Genomic DNA, 16,688 nt, shown 5'->3' with positions numbered 1-16,688 from the left:
GGGAAGAGGTGCCCCAGCCCTGCTTCAGAGGGTGACAATGCTCTCAGCACATTATCAGAGAAGGTTCTGGAAAGAGGCAGGGAAGAGAGGGAGGAAGGATGAGGACCTTCTACAACCAGGGAGCAGCAGAGCGGAGGCCAAGGTGTGAATGTGACGGCCACCCCCCCCACCCCCGTTCCCCGCTGCCCCCCTCCCCCTCCTCCTCTACCCCCCCCTTGTCATCCCCCGCTGCCCCCCTCCCCCTCCTCCTCTACCCCCGGAGGGCCCGGCACTCACTGGCTGGCCGGCCTTGAGCCAGCGCCTCTCGGGGAAGGGCCTCCCGGCCAGGATGATGCAGGGCAGCGACACGGGCTGCCTCTCCAGCACCCGCACGGTGGGGGCGCCGCTGGCGATCTGTGGGGGGGCTGTGGGGAAGGACAGGGTGCTGGTCACCCTGGATCCCCGTGGGCATCTGTGGGGACAGAGGCTCCACCCTCCCCGCCCCCGGGAACCTGCCCAGGAAGCTGGCTCCCCTCGGATACCTGGTCACGAACACATCTGTCCCAAAGGATGGGTGGTCATGGGGGGGGGGCTCCCTGGGTGTCCCACCTCCCACCTCCTCGCCTCCCCAGATCCACCAGCGAACCGTGTCCAGTCACCAGGAGCCGGGTCTCCGCCTGGACCTTCCCAAAGACATTTTGTGCTTCACAGACATATGGGGCCTGGTCTTCAGGGACCACACCTGAGGGGCAGGAAAGAGGGGGGCCTGAGTGTTGGGGGCCACGGCACGGCTCCAGCCCCCGCAGGCTCAGCTCCCCAGCACAGAGGGAGCCCGTGGCACAGCCTGGCCCTGCAGGGGTCAGGTGGGAGGGCAGGAATGGCAGAGAGGAGAGGGATGGGGGATACGGCCGGGTGTGGAAGGGTGAGAAGGCCTCAACCTGCTCATCTGTAGAATGGGCTAATTCATCAATACCTATGCCTTGCAGTGTGATTGGGAAAAGGGTCAATAAGATGATGTGGACACTGCGTCCAGCATCCAGCCGCATACATAGCACAGTGTAGCTTTAGCAGGGGTGGTGATGGTGATTGGTGGTGGTGATGGTGATTGGTGGTGGTGATGGTGATTGGTGGTGGTGATGATGATGATGATGATGATGGCGATGGCTAACACCCATAATATTAAACCCAGGTGGTAACACTGTCACCGTCGTTACTATGACCAGTTCAGGGTAGTGAAATGACTTGGCCAGAGTTGCCCAGTTAAACATGACCCCAAATATCACCCACGGTCAGGGCTGGGCTCAGGGTCCTGCTCCCGGCCACCCAGACTGGGGCCACCCTGTCTCCCTGCCCACCTCCCCCAGCTCCAAGCTCTTACTTTCAAAAAACAGCACTCCTGACTCGGGCTGCCGGGTCCTGCTGGCCCGGCCCGGCTCCAGCGGCTGGCGGTCCCCACGGCGCCAGGTGACGGTCGGGGGCGGGCGGCCTGTGGCCCGACAGGCCAGGAGGGCGCTCCTGCCCAGCTCCACAGTGACCTCCCGGGGCAGCTCCATCAGCCGGGGCGCATCTGCAGGGAGGTGACCGTCAGGGCTGGCCCCGCCTGGCCCCCAGGGGACTGTTCCCGCCTCCAGCCTGGCCTGAACCTGGGGGCTGATGAGTCAGGACCCCGAGGCCACCCTGAGCTGGGCGGGACCCACCCTGGAGCACTCTCAGGGGCGCCTCAGAGGCCTGTGTGGGGCTGGCTACGGGGCCACACGCCTGCTCCTGGCAGAGACGCCTCGGGGAAGCCCACCTGGGAGGCCTGCAGGTCACAACCTGGCCGCAGGAGCCTCTGAGGCCCGTCGGGACAGGGAGCTTCCTTTAGCAGGTGTCCTGGACTTGAGCGACCATCTCCACGGCCCCTTCAGTGACCGCCACCCCAAAGGGCCGGCTTTGTGGGGGGTTGGCAGCCATCCTGAATCTCCTCTCTACGGCTTTCTGTTTGCGGGACTTGTTGCAATGAGCATATGAAACACTACAGCAGAACCAAACTGCTTTGTAGGAATAACGTGACCTTAGGCTCTATGGTCCAAACGGGGACACTGGGAGAGAAAGGGGCTGCAGTAATAACGACACCAGTGGGGAGGGGACAGGAGGGGGGGGTAAATGGGGGGGGGTGCAACATCTGTAATACTTTCAACAAGAAAGATAAATTTTTTATTTTCGTTATTTTTTATTGATTTCAGAGAGGAAGGGAGAGGGAGAGAGAGAGAAACGTCAATGGTGAGAGAGAATCATTGATCGTCTGCCTCCTGCACGCCCCACACTGGAGATGGAGCCGGCAACCCGGGCCTGTGCCCTGACTGGGAATCGAACCATGACCTCCTGGTTCATAGGTCGACGCTCAACCACTGAGCCATGCCGGCCGGGCATAAAAATAAATTTTTTAAAAAATTACACCAGGACAACATTTCTGCACAGGCTTCCCTGCTCACCTGAGTTATAAAAAATGTACACACACACGAGGATTTCCCCTAATTTCTGCCCCTCGCATCCCCAGAGCCCGTGCCCCTCCCCACCCACGGTCACCACTGCTAATAGATGGTAGTGTTTCCTCCACACGGTTTCTCTAAGCGTTGTCTTATCTTACAATCGGGGAGGAAAGATGAGTTATTTCCCAAAACAGACTCTCACAACCCTTGCGGCCGTGCAGCAGGCCAGAAGCAGCCCAACTCCAGCCAGGTCCCGGGCCTGGCCCTGCAGCTGCTGGACCCTGGCCTCGGGTCCTGGCCCCAGACCCACGGCCAGAAGGCCCCCAGCCTTTTGTTACGCTTCACATCCAGCTCCACGGAAAACACCCCACCTCTCGGTTCCTTCCATCTCTTTCCAGAAATCCCCCTGTCCGTCCAAATCATGACGTCAAACTCCCCCGGGCCTCGGGGACTAGGGAAGTTCCAGGGAGATGTAAACACAATTTGGAAAATTACAAGGAGGAAGATAGTCTTGGACCCCACCTCAGACGGGCCTGGCAGCCGAGACTCAGAATCCCAGAAAGCCTCTGCCCCAGGCTCATCTCAGACGGGTCCTTGGGCCTGCAGGGGTCTGGGCCTGGGCCTGGGGGCACGGCTCTGCCGTCCCCCCTGCCCCCCAAAGCCTGCCTTCTCCACCCCACTCAGCCTGCCTGCAGGGCTCGGCTCCAACCTCCCTCCTCCAGGCAGGCCTCCCAGCTACTCTCTCTGGCTCCCTCCTTAGACCCCAAACAGCCTGACTTTGTCTCCCGAATCTGGGCTACTGTAAGGCGCACTCTCTTCCTCCTCCTCCTCCTCCGAGGGCCGAACCTTCCCCTGAGATGGGACAGACCCTTATCATGATCAACAAAGAATACGTATAAAGGGCAGCATTTCAAATGCCTACCAAGTGACAGGCATGGCGACGGTGCTTCCAGGAATGTGAGTTCATTCATGGTCTCAACAGGCTTAGGAAGTGGTATCACTGCAACCCCCATTTTACAGATGAGGAAACTGAGGGTCAGGGAGGTGAAAGAACCTGCCCCAGGGCACGACTTAAAGTCAGTGGCAGAGCCCAGGTCTGGCTGCGGCTAAGGCCCAGGCTCTCAGACACCGCACCCTGCATCCCAGATGCCCTCGGGGACAAGTTGGCGGAGCCCCAGCCAGAGCCGCACCCAGCTCCCGCATCCCCTCTCAGGGTGAATCCCAAAGGAGCCAATCCCAGGCTCAGACCCTGCCCGGGACACTGTGACTCACCCTGCTCTGTAGCTGTCCCCCACCCTCCCCTGGAGCCTCCAAAAGGCGGGACCCCAGAACCCTCGGATGCCAGAGCTGAAGGTCCTCTGGTCCCCGCGTTGGCCAGAGGAGGGGGCAGGGGGCCTGAGTCCCGCAGCACCAGGCGGGCTGAGGGCCTGGCTGCCGTCCAGCGTTCTTCCCAGGGCCCCGTCCGTGAGGCGCAGCCACCTCAGCTTTCAGGCTCCAAGCCCCCTCCTCACAGCTCCCAGGGCTCCCCCTGCCTTCCCCCTGCCGCCCTCTCATCCTCAGAGGAGCTGAGGGTGCTGTTAGCTGGGGCCGCTCCCCCTCCAGGAATTTCCCAGGGGAAAGACCCCATGGGTTCCAACAGCTACCAAGAGGCAACCATGAGAGGTGCCAGCTGCCCTTCCTCCCGCTCGGTCCCCAGGCCAGGGACACCGGCCCGCAGGCCCACAGCCTGGGCAGGCCCCACTGGGCACCCTGGGTGACCCCTTCACCACTCTGGGCCTCAGTTCCCCACTGTAAGAGGTAAGTCTATTTTCACCCTGGCTCAAATATCTTAAGGTTCTGGAGCTTTCTCATCATTTGAGCCCCGGTAGCCACCTCCAGTCTCCTCGGCCGACCCCCCATTCCATGGCCTGGAGCCCTGGGGCAGGGTCGGAGGGAAGGAGTGCACAGTCAGCCTTGACTCAGTTTGACCAGGAAGAGGGAGAGGTCTCAGGCCCGAAGACGATACCGATGGGCAAGGTGGACCCCACAGGAGGTTGGGACTGAGATGAGAGGGCAGAGAAAGGGTGGGTACTCATCCATTTAGAGAGAAATCAGCGGGGCGAAGTCTTTAAAGTCATAGAAAAGGCACCGAACTTGGGGAGGGGCGCCTGCCACGGAGTCAGTCACCAGCCATGGCACAAATCAGTGTACCCCACTCTGCCTCAACGGTCCCTCGTCAGCCCCCCAGCCTACTGCACGTGCGCTGAATGTTACCCAGGCGAGCCCTGAACAAAACCCGTCGTCTCCTTAAATCTCCCAGGACCCCGTGAGCAAGGTCTGTTACTATCGTCCCCATTTCACAGATGAGGAAAGCGAGGCATCGAGAGGTAAATAATTTGGCCAAATGAGCAGCAGGACTCGACTGCAGGAGGCCAGGTGCAGAGCCGGTGCCAACCCTGCAGCTGGTCCACAGACCAGGCCCCCTCCTCCAGCGCCCGAACGCCACCAGGAGGGCAGTTCCCAGCTCCCCGGCAGGATGTGGGCACGGCGCCCACCTGTGCTTGGCGGGGGAAGGCTCCGCCAGCCTGGCCAGGAAGGCTGGACCACAGCTGCCACCCAGATGGGCAGGACATTCCATTTCCCACCACTGCCGCCAGACCAAAGCGCCCGGCACACAGGTGCTGGGCCACCGTCCACCGCTCCCCTGACCTCAAAGCCAGAGGCCACAGTGGCACAGTGCTCCAGAAGCCTGCCTTTAGGATGCCAGCTGCCTCTTCTCTCTGACGTGGGGAGGTGGCCCCAAGGCCAATGGCCGGCAGGCAAACGACAGGACCCGGCAGCATGTCAGCCTGGGCCCCACAGAAATAAGGCTCTGCTGAAAAGAAATCAGACAGGGGGCAGAGGACGATGCCCGCAGGAATGCCAAGTGCAGCCACCCCAAGAGTAGCCTCTCTGCCCACCCAGAACCTACTGGCCAATCGCTAAGACAGTGGCACTGAGCAGGCCTTTCTTCTCTCTCCCTCACACAGCATCTCAGAGACCACATCTGAGCTCACCCTGCTGGTGAGCATCAGGATCACGTCCAGGGGCTAAAGGCTGGGACCTGGGTTCAGATCCCAGCTCTGCCACTTGCCAGCTGTGTGACCTTGGGCAAGTTACTTAACCTCTCTGTGCTCATTTTCCCCATCTGTAAAGGAGATCATGATAGGACTCACCCCAAGGGCTGAGAGGATTACATGTGAGTGCATGAACCCTGCTTGGAGCTGGCCCTGGCACATGGCCACTCACAGAAGTGTTAGCTTCTGCTTGTATCATCATCAGGCTCTAAGCCCGTGGCTTTCCACACCCACCCAAGAGCCCAGCCATGCAGGAAGGTCTGAGCCCATAGCTTTCTTCCTTAAAACCTCTCGCCGCCCCCGCAGGACAAAGCCTGGTCCCTGCCCAGTGCCCGAGGCCAGACCGGGAGTGACCTACAGCAGGTAGCAGCTGCCTCAGCTGCCCCTCTCCCCACCCTCTCTATCCCGCACTCCGAGCCTAGCTTCTCTTGTCACGGGGGAGTCTGCACATGCTGTTCCCTTTGCCTGGAACATGTTCCACAGCTCGTCACCTGAATGACCGCTCTGGGCTCAGCTTGGACATCACCTCCTCTGAGAAGCCTTCCCAAACCCCCAATGTTGGGTCAGCCCCCTTTCCAAGGCACCCACAGACCCCCAAGGATGCCACTGAGTATTCCCACTGACCCCACCAGCTACCCAAAGGCAGATGCCACTGTGTCCCCAACACCGGCCCTGGAGCACAGGGCCTGGTCCACCTGGTGACCACGTATGGAGGAATGAATGATGGAACAAATGAATGAAGGCTAAGGGTGCCCCAAACCTGGGAGGAGCCCAACCCTGATATGCACAGTCCCCACCAGGCCCAGACCCTCCTGACTGGGCCTGCTCCACCCAGGGCTCTATCTCCTGGGGGAGCCCCTAGCCCGACCCACCCAGCCCCAAAAAGCACATTCCAGATTCTCTGTACCTCCCAGATCTCCCAGCACCTGTCTCTCCGTTGTGGCTGCAGCAAACCCTACAGCCCATTTGTCCCGGCTCAGTCTGCCAGGGAGCTGTGCCGACAACTTCCGAGCAGCTCCCAGTGCCGGGACCCAGGCCTGGAACTCAGACATCACGGCCCGCACAGCCAAGGCCATGTACAGCCACAGAACAGAACAGACTGCCCTCTGGGAGAAGGGGACCATCACCCCTTGTTTACTAAGCAGTCACGATGGGCCGACCATGTGCAAAGCATTATGTGCCTGAGGTCACTGACCTCACAGCCACCCAATAAAGCAGTTTGGCCTGGCCAGTGTGGCTCAGTGGTTGAGCATTGACCATGCACCAAGAGGTCACCAGTTCGATTCCCAGTCAGGGCACATACTGGAGTTGTGGACTCAACCCCCAGTAGCGGGTGTGCAAGAGGCAGCCGATTAATGTTGATGCTTCTCTCATCAATATTTCTCTCTTCCTCTCCCTCTCCCTCCGTCTCTCTCTACAATAAAAATAAAAAAGGCAGTGGTATGGTCAGCTGGGGGAAACGGAGGCTCAATGGTCTGACCAAACACAGATGGTAAGTGATGGAGATGAGCCGGGAGTGCAGGCTTCAGGGTGACAACGCCCAGGCTCGCCTCTGTGATAGGCGGCCTCCAGGATGGCTCTGTGACACCTGCCTCCTGGTACTCACATCCCGGTAGCCCTCCCACCCTCTGTGGTCCAAGGCTGGTCTGCGTGAGCCACAGAATTTAGCTAGCACAGTCATGGCAGGTCACTTCCAAGGCAGTAGCTGATTCTAAGGATCCTCTCTCTCTCTCTCTCTCTCTCTCTCTCTCTCTCTCTCTCTCTCTCTCCCTTTCTCGCTCTCTCTCTCGCTCTCTCTCTCCTCCTTACTCCTGGGGGAGCCATGTCCCAAGAAGCTGCAGAAGCCCACGTGGTCAGGACGAGGCCTCCCCCAGCAGCCACGTCAGTGAGCTCAGTGGGGATGCGCCCTCCAGCGAAGCCCCTCTCAGAACCCTAGCCCTCCAGAACCGAGAGGGAAAACATGTTTATTATTTTAAGCCACAAAGTTTTGGGGCAATTGTGACCCAGTGAGAGGTAATACAGCAGGGAGAGGGGGTGGGGGAGGTGGGCATAGGGGGGTACATGGTGATGGACGGGGACTTGACTTGGAGTGGTGAACACACAGTACCGTGTACAGACGACGCATTCTGGAATTGTGCACCTAAAGCCTGTAGAATCTTGTTCACCAGTGTCACCCCAATAAATTTAATAAAAAGGGAAAAAAGAGCCCTAGCCGGTTTGGCTCAGTGGATAGAGCATCGGCCTGAGGACTGAAAGATCCCGGGTTCGATTCCGGTCAAGGGTCCATGCCTGGGTACATGTCCAATAGGGGGCGTGCAGGAGGCAGCCGATCAATGATTCTCTCATCATTGATGTTTCTATCTCTCTCCCTCCCTCTCCCTTCCTCTCTGAAATCAATTTAAAAAAATAAAAGGAAAAAAAGAGGTAATGCATACCCATCTCCCTCGGACATCCTTGTCCCCAAGTGCTCGGGACCCCGCACTGGCCGGCTACCTGGAGGGGTTCTCTCCCGCCGCCCCCGCTCGGCAATGGGGTAGAGGGGCGGGCAGGCGGGGACAGGCAACACTCACGTCCAACCTCCAGCCGGATTTCCGCAGAGGCGGCGCCCAACTCGTTGACGGCTCGGCAGGTGTAGACGCCAGCATCCCTCTCCTGAGCCACCGGGATCCACAGCGCCCCAGAGCTGGAGGCCTCGGGGGCCAGGATCATCTCGAGACCCTCTGGACCAAAGAGGAGAATGCATCAGGCTCGGCCCGCGGCCGCAGTGGGGGGCTGGGGCGCAGCCTCCCTGACCCCAGGCTCCTGCCACGCACAGGCTGGGGCCTGGGGCAGTGGGGGAAGGTTCCCAAGAAAGTCTGGGGACAGAGTTGTGGTTTTGCCAGAGGAAAAGAGTTCTGGAGACGGATGGTGGTGACGGTTGTACGACGGAGGGGTGTCCCTGATGCCACTGAACTGTGCACCTAAACATGGTGAAGATGGTAAATTTTTCCTGTGTCTTTTACTGCAATTAAACCTTTTAAAGTCAGCACCACTCAGTCAGTCCCCTGAGCCCCTCGGTGGAGCAGGAGGGAGGCCCAGGCTGTCTCCCTCCATGTAACAGGCTCTTCACTCAAAAACTCCTTGCCTGGGCCTCCCTACTGGGTCCCCACCCTCTGCCCCGGGTCCAGACTGAGGCTTGGATCAGCTCTGGGAGGGGCCTGGTCACCCCGAGATGACCACACCCCCCATGCCTGCCTCTCTGAGGCCCCCCGTTACTTCTCCTCCAGGCGGCTGGCTGACAGACCCCCTGATTCTGAACCCCTTTTAACGTGTAATTTAGTTTTTCACTTGTGGTAACACACGTCACACACATTTGTGCCATCGTTAGCATGTTCAGTGTCCAATCCGTGGCATGAAGTGCATCCCCAGTGTGGTGCGCCCATCACCACGTCCACCCACAAAACTCCTTCATCTTCCCAAACTGAAACTGTGCCCCTCAGACACGAATTCCCCGCTTCACCCCCTGCCCCCCAAGACCCCTTTCTACTCTGTCTCTATGGATGAGCACGTTCTAGGGACCTCATGTACATGGAATCAGGTAATATGTGTCCTCCGTGTCTGGCCTATTTCACTTAGCATAATGTTTTCAATGACCATCCATGCTGTATCAGAATGGCATTCTTTTTTTTCTTTTTGTCTTTTTCTGGTTCTTTTTTACAAATTTAAAAAGCTGTGGTAAAAAAACACAGAACATAAAATTCACCATCTTGCCCTGACCGGTTTGGCTCAGTGGATAGAGCAGGGGTGGGCAAACTTTTTGACTCGAGGGCCACAATGGGTTCTTAAACTGGACTCAGAAGAAGGAGCTGTGGCCGTGTTTCCCCACGTTGCCATGTTAACACTGCTGCTGGTGAAGGAGCGGCGGGGAGAGCAAGAGAACCCTCTGCTCTTTCGGCTCCGCGGGCCAGATAGAACAGCCGAACAGGCCGGATCCGGCCCGCGGGCCGTAGTTTGCCCATGGCTGGGATAGAGCGTCGGCCTGCAGACTAAAGGGTCCCAGGTTCGATTCCGGTCAAGGGCATGTACCTGGGTTGCGGGCACATCCCCAGTAGGAGATGTGCAGGAGGCAGCTGATCAATGTTTCTCTCTCATCGACGTTTCTAACTCTCTATCCCTCTCCCTTCCTCTCTGTAAAAAAATCAATAAAATATATATTTTTAAAAAAATTCACCATCTTCACCACGGTTATGTGCACACTTCTGTGGGGTTAAATACACTCACATCGTCACACACCTGAACTTCATTCCTTTTTAAGGGTGCATCAGGGGTCCCGCGGCCTCTGCCCCCACCGGCTGGGGCCCTGGGACAGGAGGCTCACACTCTGAGCCCACGCGCCCGCTGGGGGTCTGAGTGAATCCCTGCCTCTCTCAGAGCCCAGGTGCAGACAGGGGCTGCAAAGGACGGAGCGTGTCCAGGTGGGGGCGCCACGGGGCTCTGGCTGACACCGGAGCAGGAGCCCAGTGTCCGAGGCAGCAGCCCCGCACCCACGCCCGCCGGTGGGTGCGCAGCACAGCTCCTGCCCATCCAACCTCCAGCTGGGCGTCCAGCACCGCGGACACTCCACCCCCGCGAACCCCAAGAGCCTCGGAACAGTCGTGGCTGTTCCTCCGTCTCCCAGGCCACCCCGGCACCGCCGCCTCCCTCTCTAGGAGCTCTGGGCGCAGCCAAGCGCCGGCTCGTTCTAGACTCGAGTCTAGACACTTTGCTTGCGTGGACTCGTCTCATCCTCACAACCACCTGGGGTTTCCCGCTTCCCCGACAGGGAGCCAGCTCAGAGATGCCAAGCCCCCCACCCACGGGTGCCCAGGGAGCCGGAACCAAACCTGCTCCTCACTCCCCAGCGGCCCGGCATCAGCTGCGTGGACTGTGGGTGGGGGGCGAGGGCTGCTGAGATGGGCCATTTCTCCCCAGACACCCGTTCGGAGTGCCCCCTCCCCAGTGACTGTCCTGGAAAACGGATCCCCGGGGCCCTCTCCCCACCCCACGTACCTCGATACCAGATGAGCCGGGGCGGCGGCACCCCGGACGCCTCGCACGCCAGCACGGCCTCCTGTCCCACGGCGGCGAGCACCACCGCGCTGACGGCGGAGACCGAGGGTGGGTCTGCGTGGGGGGGAGGGGGGCAGATGGGAAATGAGGTACCACACTCCCTAGACTGAGAATGTGGCTTCCACAGCTGGGGGGGCGGGGAGGGGATAGAGGGGGAACGGAGAACTCTGCCTCCTCCCCATCCCGCACCTCGGGGATGGTCACCCCAGGAAAATTTAGCCACAGCTCCTCACTGAACCTGCCAAACCCTACGAATGCCCTCCAGGGGGTGCCAGCCGCTCCCCGACCCCGCCCCCCCCACCCCCCACCCGCCTCCGGCAGCCCCCTGAGCACCCAGGACTCATGACCGCTCCGGGCCTCTGCCTGCCATCCTGTCCCTCAGGGAGGCCTCAGCGGGTCCTGTGTGTGACAGGCATCCCCCCCACCCCCCGGGCGTCACCCATCACCCACCCTCCCTGCTCTGCGCATCCTCACCACCCAAAAGTGCCTTCCTTATGTTTTATGCCTCCCCCCAGACAGGGACCTGTGTCACGGCTGTGTCCCCACTGCCTGGCATGTAGCAGCTGCTCAGTAAGTATTTGTGGACGAGAGGGAGGAAGAAAGGGAGGGAGGGAGGCCGGCCCCTCTCCCCAGATGCCCGTGGCCCGAGTACCTGTGTGGTAGAGGGTGACCATTTCCTCGTCTGTGCCAACCTCGTTAGCAGCCCGGCAGCTGTAATTCCCAGCATCCTCTGGGGCCAGTCCCTGAATGATGAGGGTTCCCTGGCCATCCACGTGGATTCTGGAGTCATGGTCAATAGCAAGGGGTTGATCAGCTCGGGCCGTGCAAGGGTCCCTCAGTCATCGTTAATAACAAATTCACTAACGTCGCCAGGGACCACCACCCCGCACCGCCCTGCGCCGAGCTGTGTGCTCAGGGCTGTACACACATTGTCTATTTTCATTCATGAGGCTCAGAGAGGTTCGGTGACTTGCCCAAGGTCACCCAGCCTGCTGGCAGAGGCGGGACCCAAGCACAGGCCTGCTGGACCCTGCCGCTGTGGCTCCTGACCCCGGAGCCCTGACTGAGGCTGGGACAGGTGCCTGCGGGTCCTGGTCCCCCCTGTTCCCAGTCCCGGAGCCCCAGGCCCTGGGCCCCTCACCTGCTGTCCTCTTGCAGGGTGTGACCGTCACGGCTCCAGGAGACGTGGGGTGCAGGGTACCCAGACGCTGAGCAGCTGACCCTCACCTCCACGCCCTGGGAGAAGCGCTGGGACCTGGTGTGGATGCTGACCTTCGGGGCCTCTGCGGTTCGGAGGGGGCGGCAGGACAGAGCCTGTCAGAGCAGCCGGGCCGTCCCAGCCCCCAGCCCTGGGACCCTGCCCTCCCACGGCCACGGCCACGGCCACCGACGGCAGAGACACAGGAGGCAAAGGCCCTGAATCCCAGGAGTGGCCTCCCTGGGGACGAGGGCTGACCAGGCAGCCACCCAGGCACATCCCCAGGGCACACGGGGACTGCTTTCCCAGGGCCCCCGGTGGGAGCTCCCTGGAGTTCCCCTCTGGGCCGAGCACCTCGGACAGGCTTAGGGAGATGCCCGGCAGCTGCCAGGGCTGGGATGGCTCTCGCCTCTGGTGACCCTGAGTGACCCCAAGGCCTGCACAAGTGCTGGCCCCAAACGCAGAAAGCACGCCAGACCTGCCAGGCTCCCACAGAGCTCATGGCCCTCGCCTAGAAGTGGGAGCACACCCCTCCCATAGCTGTGGCCCAGATACGGCCTCAGAACCCTTCCCCACACCCCCCAGGCGCCAAGAGGGGTCGCTGGCGCCAGAGAGCACACTTGTTACGACACTTTCACACTTGAGGATACAGCACCCCAGCGGGGCGGCCCTGTCTGAACCCTGGCAGACCTGAGGCCATGCCTAGGTCCTAAGACTCCCAGACAAGTGCTCCTCCAACTGTCTCCTCCATCCCTATCTGGTCAGTGCTGCCCAGCCCTGACCTCTGGGCTTCAGCAGTTGCCAGTGTTCCATCCCTATCCTCCATATTGGCGGGGGGCGAAGGGGGGGGCAAGGCAGGTGCTCAATGGCTCTGGAAAAGGTCAGGACACAGTGAAATTGGCTTGGCTTCCAGCAGTAGGAATTCAGGTTAGATAAGAGGATGAACTTCCCACGAGTGAGAACCACTCGGCATAAGCTCTGAAGCTCAGACTCCTTTCTCTGAAGGTTCAGAAAACAAGGGGAGGGTTGAGGTTGCCTGCCAGAGGCCATGTCTGGGCACAGGGAGGGACGGAGGGACAGAGGGACGGAGGGACGGGCTTTGGGGGTAAAGACTGGGCAGTCTGTGGAACTGGGAGCACAGCCACGCGGGAAGAGCCTCACCTCGCACCAGGAGCCAGGCGGATGCCCTCGTGACCCCGTTGGCGTTGCTGGCTATGCACTGGTACCGCCCGCCGTCGCTGGGGACGACAGCGCTGACCTCCAGGGACAGGTCGTCCAGCTGCCTGACTCTGCCCGTGGAGGCCGGCAGGACCCGCCAGTCCCGCACCCACGTCAGGTTGTAGGGGGCCTCGCCCAGGACCCGGCAGGACAGGATGGCCGTCTCCCCTGGGGACACGGTCACGTTGGGCGCCGGGACCAGCTGTGGCGGAGGGTCTGCAAGGACACACGCATGGGAGGTTCGCCGGGGCTGACTCGGGAGGACAGCCTGCTGGTCCCCGTGGGGTCCCGATGCCAGAACCGGCGTCTGCTCACCATCGGGGACGGTGCCACCCGGGGAGGGCGCATTGCCTGTCGCCATCACACACCCACCGAGGGCTGCGTGGCGAGTGCGCGCTCTGCTCCCGGCAGCCAACTGCGGTGTCTAACAAAAGCTACGCTTTGAGCCAATATTTGCACCCTTGGGAATAAAGCTTGGGTTTCAAACGAACCCTCAGGAGGGAAAGATTAACGAGTAAAAGCCACGCTCTGTGCAAACAGCGGGGCTACTATTACACACGAATGTAGGAGGGAGGCCTCTGCCCCAGAGACGGGAGAGCAAAGAAAACCGCCGTCTCGCCAAGAAGCAGCCACAAGAAGTGGCGAGATTAGAGGCCCGCTAACCAGGGGCGTGGGCCTGAGAACCTGCAGGGGGACCTGGACCCAACAGGCCACATGTGCAGTGACCACGATGCCCAGGCAAGTGGAGCCTCGGACCTCGGCAGCTGGCAGGGGCAGAAATGGAATCCTGGGGACCAGCTAGAACTGGAGGAAATATTAATCAAGCTCTGTGAACCGCAATTGCTCTGTTCTGACTCAAGAAGGCACCTCCCAGCCTGGCTGGGGGTTCCACGGGGGACCTGGGGGCTCACCTGGAAATTCGCCCCTCCTCCCCATCCGGGAGCTGCCTGTTGTCATGGGGAGATAGCAAACCTTGTTGCAGAAGCCAGAGCCGCCAGCCCTTTGAAGACCACCAGCCTTTGCATGCCCACGGGCCTCTGCAGGTCTCCAGCCCCCATGACCTGTAAACTGCCCACTGGGCACACCCTTTGGCTACTTCCCCATGTCATCGCTGTCCTTCTCCCCAGTATGAGCAGCTGGCTTATGGTGGGGGGCGGAGCAGATGTCTGCGGGCAGGATTGAATAAACACTCATAACGACTCAACCCCGTCTCCGCTGGATTGGCTCACACAGTGACAGGCAGCGCAGACCCACTGACTGTCTGGTTACAGGATGAATACGGCCATGAATTTCTCTTTAAACAAATACACCAATGTATCATGCCGATGCACCCCGATATGCCAGCGTGCAGACGGGGGCCCCTGTGTGTTGCGGGGAGACCAGCAGTAGACGCTGGCTGTAGCGCATCAGACAGAGACAGGGACTTGAAAGTTGAAAGCCCTGAGTTTGAGTTTAACATAGTTTAGCCGAGAGGCGAGAGAGCAGATTCGGAAAGCGGCGAGCCACTGCGAACTCTCAGTAACGGCCGGACAAGTTTCCTGACGCCGCTCTACTTCTCTTTGCTCACCATCATTTAGAAAAAGCAGATTTTTGTTAGTTCCCGCCCTAAGCATGTGTGCTCACGTGCTCTATTGTGAGGGGATAACAGCTCGGGTTGTTGTAAGTATGTACACTAGCCTCCCATTTTCGGTGAAACGCGCGCGCAGGTAAAGGTCTGAAAGGAAGCAAGCCAACGCGCTCCGGAGGCGCCTCTGGGAGGGCGCCAGGCCGCTCCGCCCCCGGCCTGTTTCCCAGGCTTCCTCCCACTTTGTGTAAGACCCGAGGGTGCAGAAGGCCTCGGTCTCCACGCTGTCTGGCTCCTTCCCTTCTCTTCCCCAGAGCTGGGGCTCACAGTTTAAGAAATAAAGCCAGCCCTGGCCGGCCTGGCTCTGTGCATAGAGCGTCGGCCTGCGGGCTGAAGGGTCCCAGGTTCGATTCCGGTCAATGGCACATGCCCGGGTTAACGGCTCGATCCCCAGTGGGGGACGTACAGGAGGCAGCCGATCAATGCTTCTCTCTCATCATCGATGTTTCTCTCTCTCTCTCTTCCTCTCTGATATCAATAAAATTTTATTTTTAAAAAATAATTTTAAAAAATAAATAAAACCAATTTCCTGTCGGATGGTCGGTGGCATTTACAACCTTCCTGCGCTGAATGGTGCCATTCCGTGGGGACGTGGAGGCACAGGTGTCGGGGCTGCAAGATGGACGGTGGCCCCAGAAAGGTCTGGGGGCCGGCAAGTCCCAAAGGCCAGACCAAGCAATCAGGGGCGGGAGGAAGGCTGGGCAGGGGGAGCGCGGCCAGAGCTGAGGTTCCCAACCTCTCTCCAACTGAGACCCGCCATCCGGGCCATCCGGGGTGAGACAGCCCCAGCGGGGCCGGCGGGCAGGGGCCGCGGCAGCCAGACTCGGTGATGGACAGTCCCCAGCAGCTGGCTGGCACGCTCCCCCACGGACGGAGGCTCCCTGGACGGAAATCCTGGAGGGAACAGTCAGCAAGGGGGTGGGGAGGGGAGACTGGGAGGGACAGACCTGTGACGATGACCTGGGCCTGCGCCCGTCCGGTCCCAGCCCTGCTGACCGCTGTGCACTCATACATGCCTTCCTCGGCCTTGGAGGCCCGTGGGATCTCCCAGCTGCTGTTCCCTGACTCCCTGCGAACACACGGCAGCCAGGCACACACCGTCACACTGCCCCCAGCCAGGGTCCCCCGCCTCCCCCACCCTCTGGGGCCCCGTTCCTCTGAACCCTGCCCGGGGGGAGGGGGGGACGGCAAATCCTCTTGGAGGCCTGATAAGAGGAGCGGGCAGCCAAGGACATGCAAATTCCACAGGATGCTGTGTGGCTCTGCGCAAGTCCCTGCCCCTCTCTGAGCTCTGGACTTCCATCCATAAAGGGGAGAGTCTTTCCTGCCCTGGCCCCGTGGGCAAGGCCCTGCACGGGTTGAGTTTTCTGCAAGCGAAGGCAGCCCCGTGATGGCCCAGCAGTGGCGGGAACCTCGGGGGCTACCCTCCCCCATCCCTGGCCCCACTGAGAGGTGCCCAGGCTGGGCTGCCCTGGAGGACAATATGACCGAGCCCCAGGTCCCTCTCCTGCCACCCACTTCCCTCAGCTCCCCGAGGGCATCGGGACCCCAGGAGCCCAGTGGCCGAGGACAACGGGCTGCCCATGGGCGACTCACTGCAAGTGCCGCTCCTCGCCCAGCCTGGCTCCATGACGCCGCAGCTGCAGCCGGAAGGGAAGGGCGCTGTGCACGGAGCAGGAGACCAGCAGGGGCTGGTGCAGGTAGCCGTGGATCCTGGGGGGCATGCTGACCAGGGGCCCGCCTGCAGGCAAGGACCAGCGCTCAGCAGGCCGCCCTGCTCCCCACAGCTGCCAGCCCTATGCCCAGCCACACACCCACAGGGAGGAGCCAGGAGCAGAGGCCTCTCCAAGCCTCAGTCTCCGCCTCTGTAAAGTGGGGCTGGCCGCTGGCATGGGGAGTTGGCATGAGGAGTTGGCGAGAGGAGGTGCGAGGTGCGTGGGAAGCGCCCATGAAAGCTCTGCCTGTATGGTTTGTGACACACTGGCTGCGATGGGCCAGGCCAGTCTGTGCCCCAT

General features: G+C 60.7%; 1 protein-coding gene across 1 annotated transcript in view; it reads right to left on the bottom strand.

Moving 5' to 3' along the window:
- The window catches only part of HMCN2 (hemicentin 2), a gene marked incomplete at its 5' end in the record, with an annotated part of 137,643 nt that overhangs the window by 92,541 nt on the left and 28,414 nt on the right, over nucleotides 1-16,688 (bottom strand). Inside the window, 10 exons of the mRNA XM_081102896.1 lie at nucleotides 277-404; nucleotides 626-721; nucleotides 1,358-1,546; nucleotides 8,116-8,265; nucleotides 10,574-10,687; nucleotides 11,286-11,413; nucleotides 11,775-11,916; nucleotides 12,993-13,265; nucleotides 15,621-15,742; nucleotides 16,270-16,414. Of these exons, the coding sequence (XP_080959022.1) occupies nucleotides 277-404; nucleotides 626-721; nucleotides 1,358-1,546; nucleotides 8,116-8,265; nucleotides 10,574-10,687; nucleotides 11,286-11,413; nucleotides 11,775-11,916; nucleotides 12,993-13,265; nucleotides 15,621-15,742; nucleotides 16,270-16,414 (1,487 nt within the window). The remainder of the gene's footprint in view (nucleotides 1-276; nucleotides 405-625; nucleotides 722-1,357; nucleotides 1,547-8,115; nucleotides 8,266-10,573; nucleotides 10,688-11,285; nucleotides 11,414-11,774; nucleotides 11,917-12,992; nucleotides 13,266-15,620; nucleotides 15,743-16,269; nucleotides 16,415-16,688) is intronic.

Source organism: Myotis nattereri (assembly GCF_964212035.1).
Source record: "Myotis nattereri genome assembly, chromosome: 12".
Taxonomy (NCBI): Eukaryota; Metazoa; Chordata; class Mammalia; order Chiroptera; family Vespertilionidae; genus Myotis; species Myotis nattereri.
This window is presented reverse-complemented; position numbering and strand designations above follow the sequence as displayed.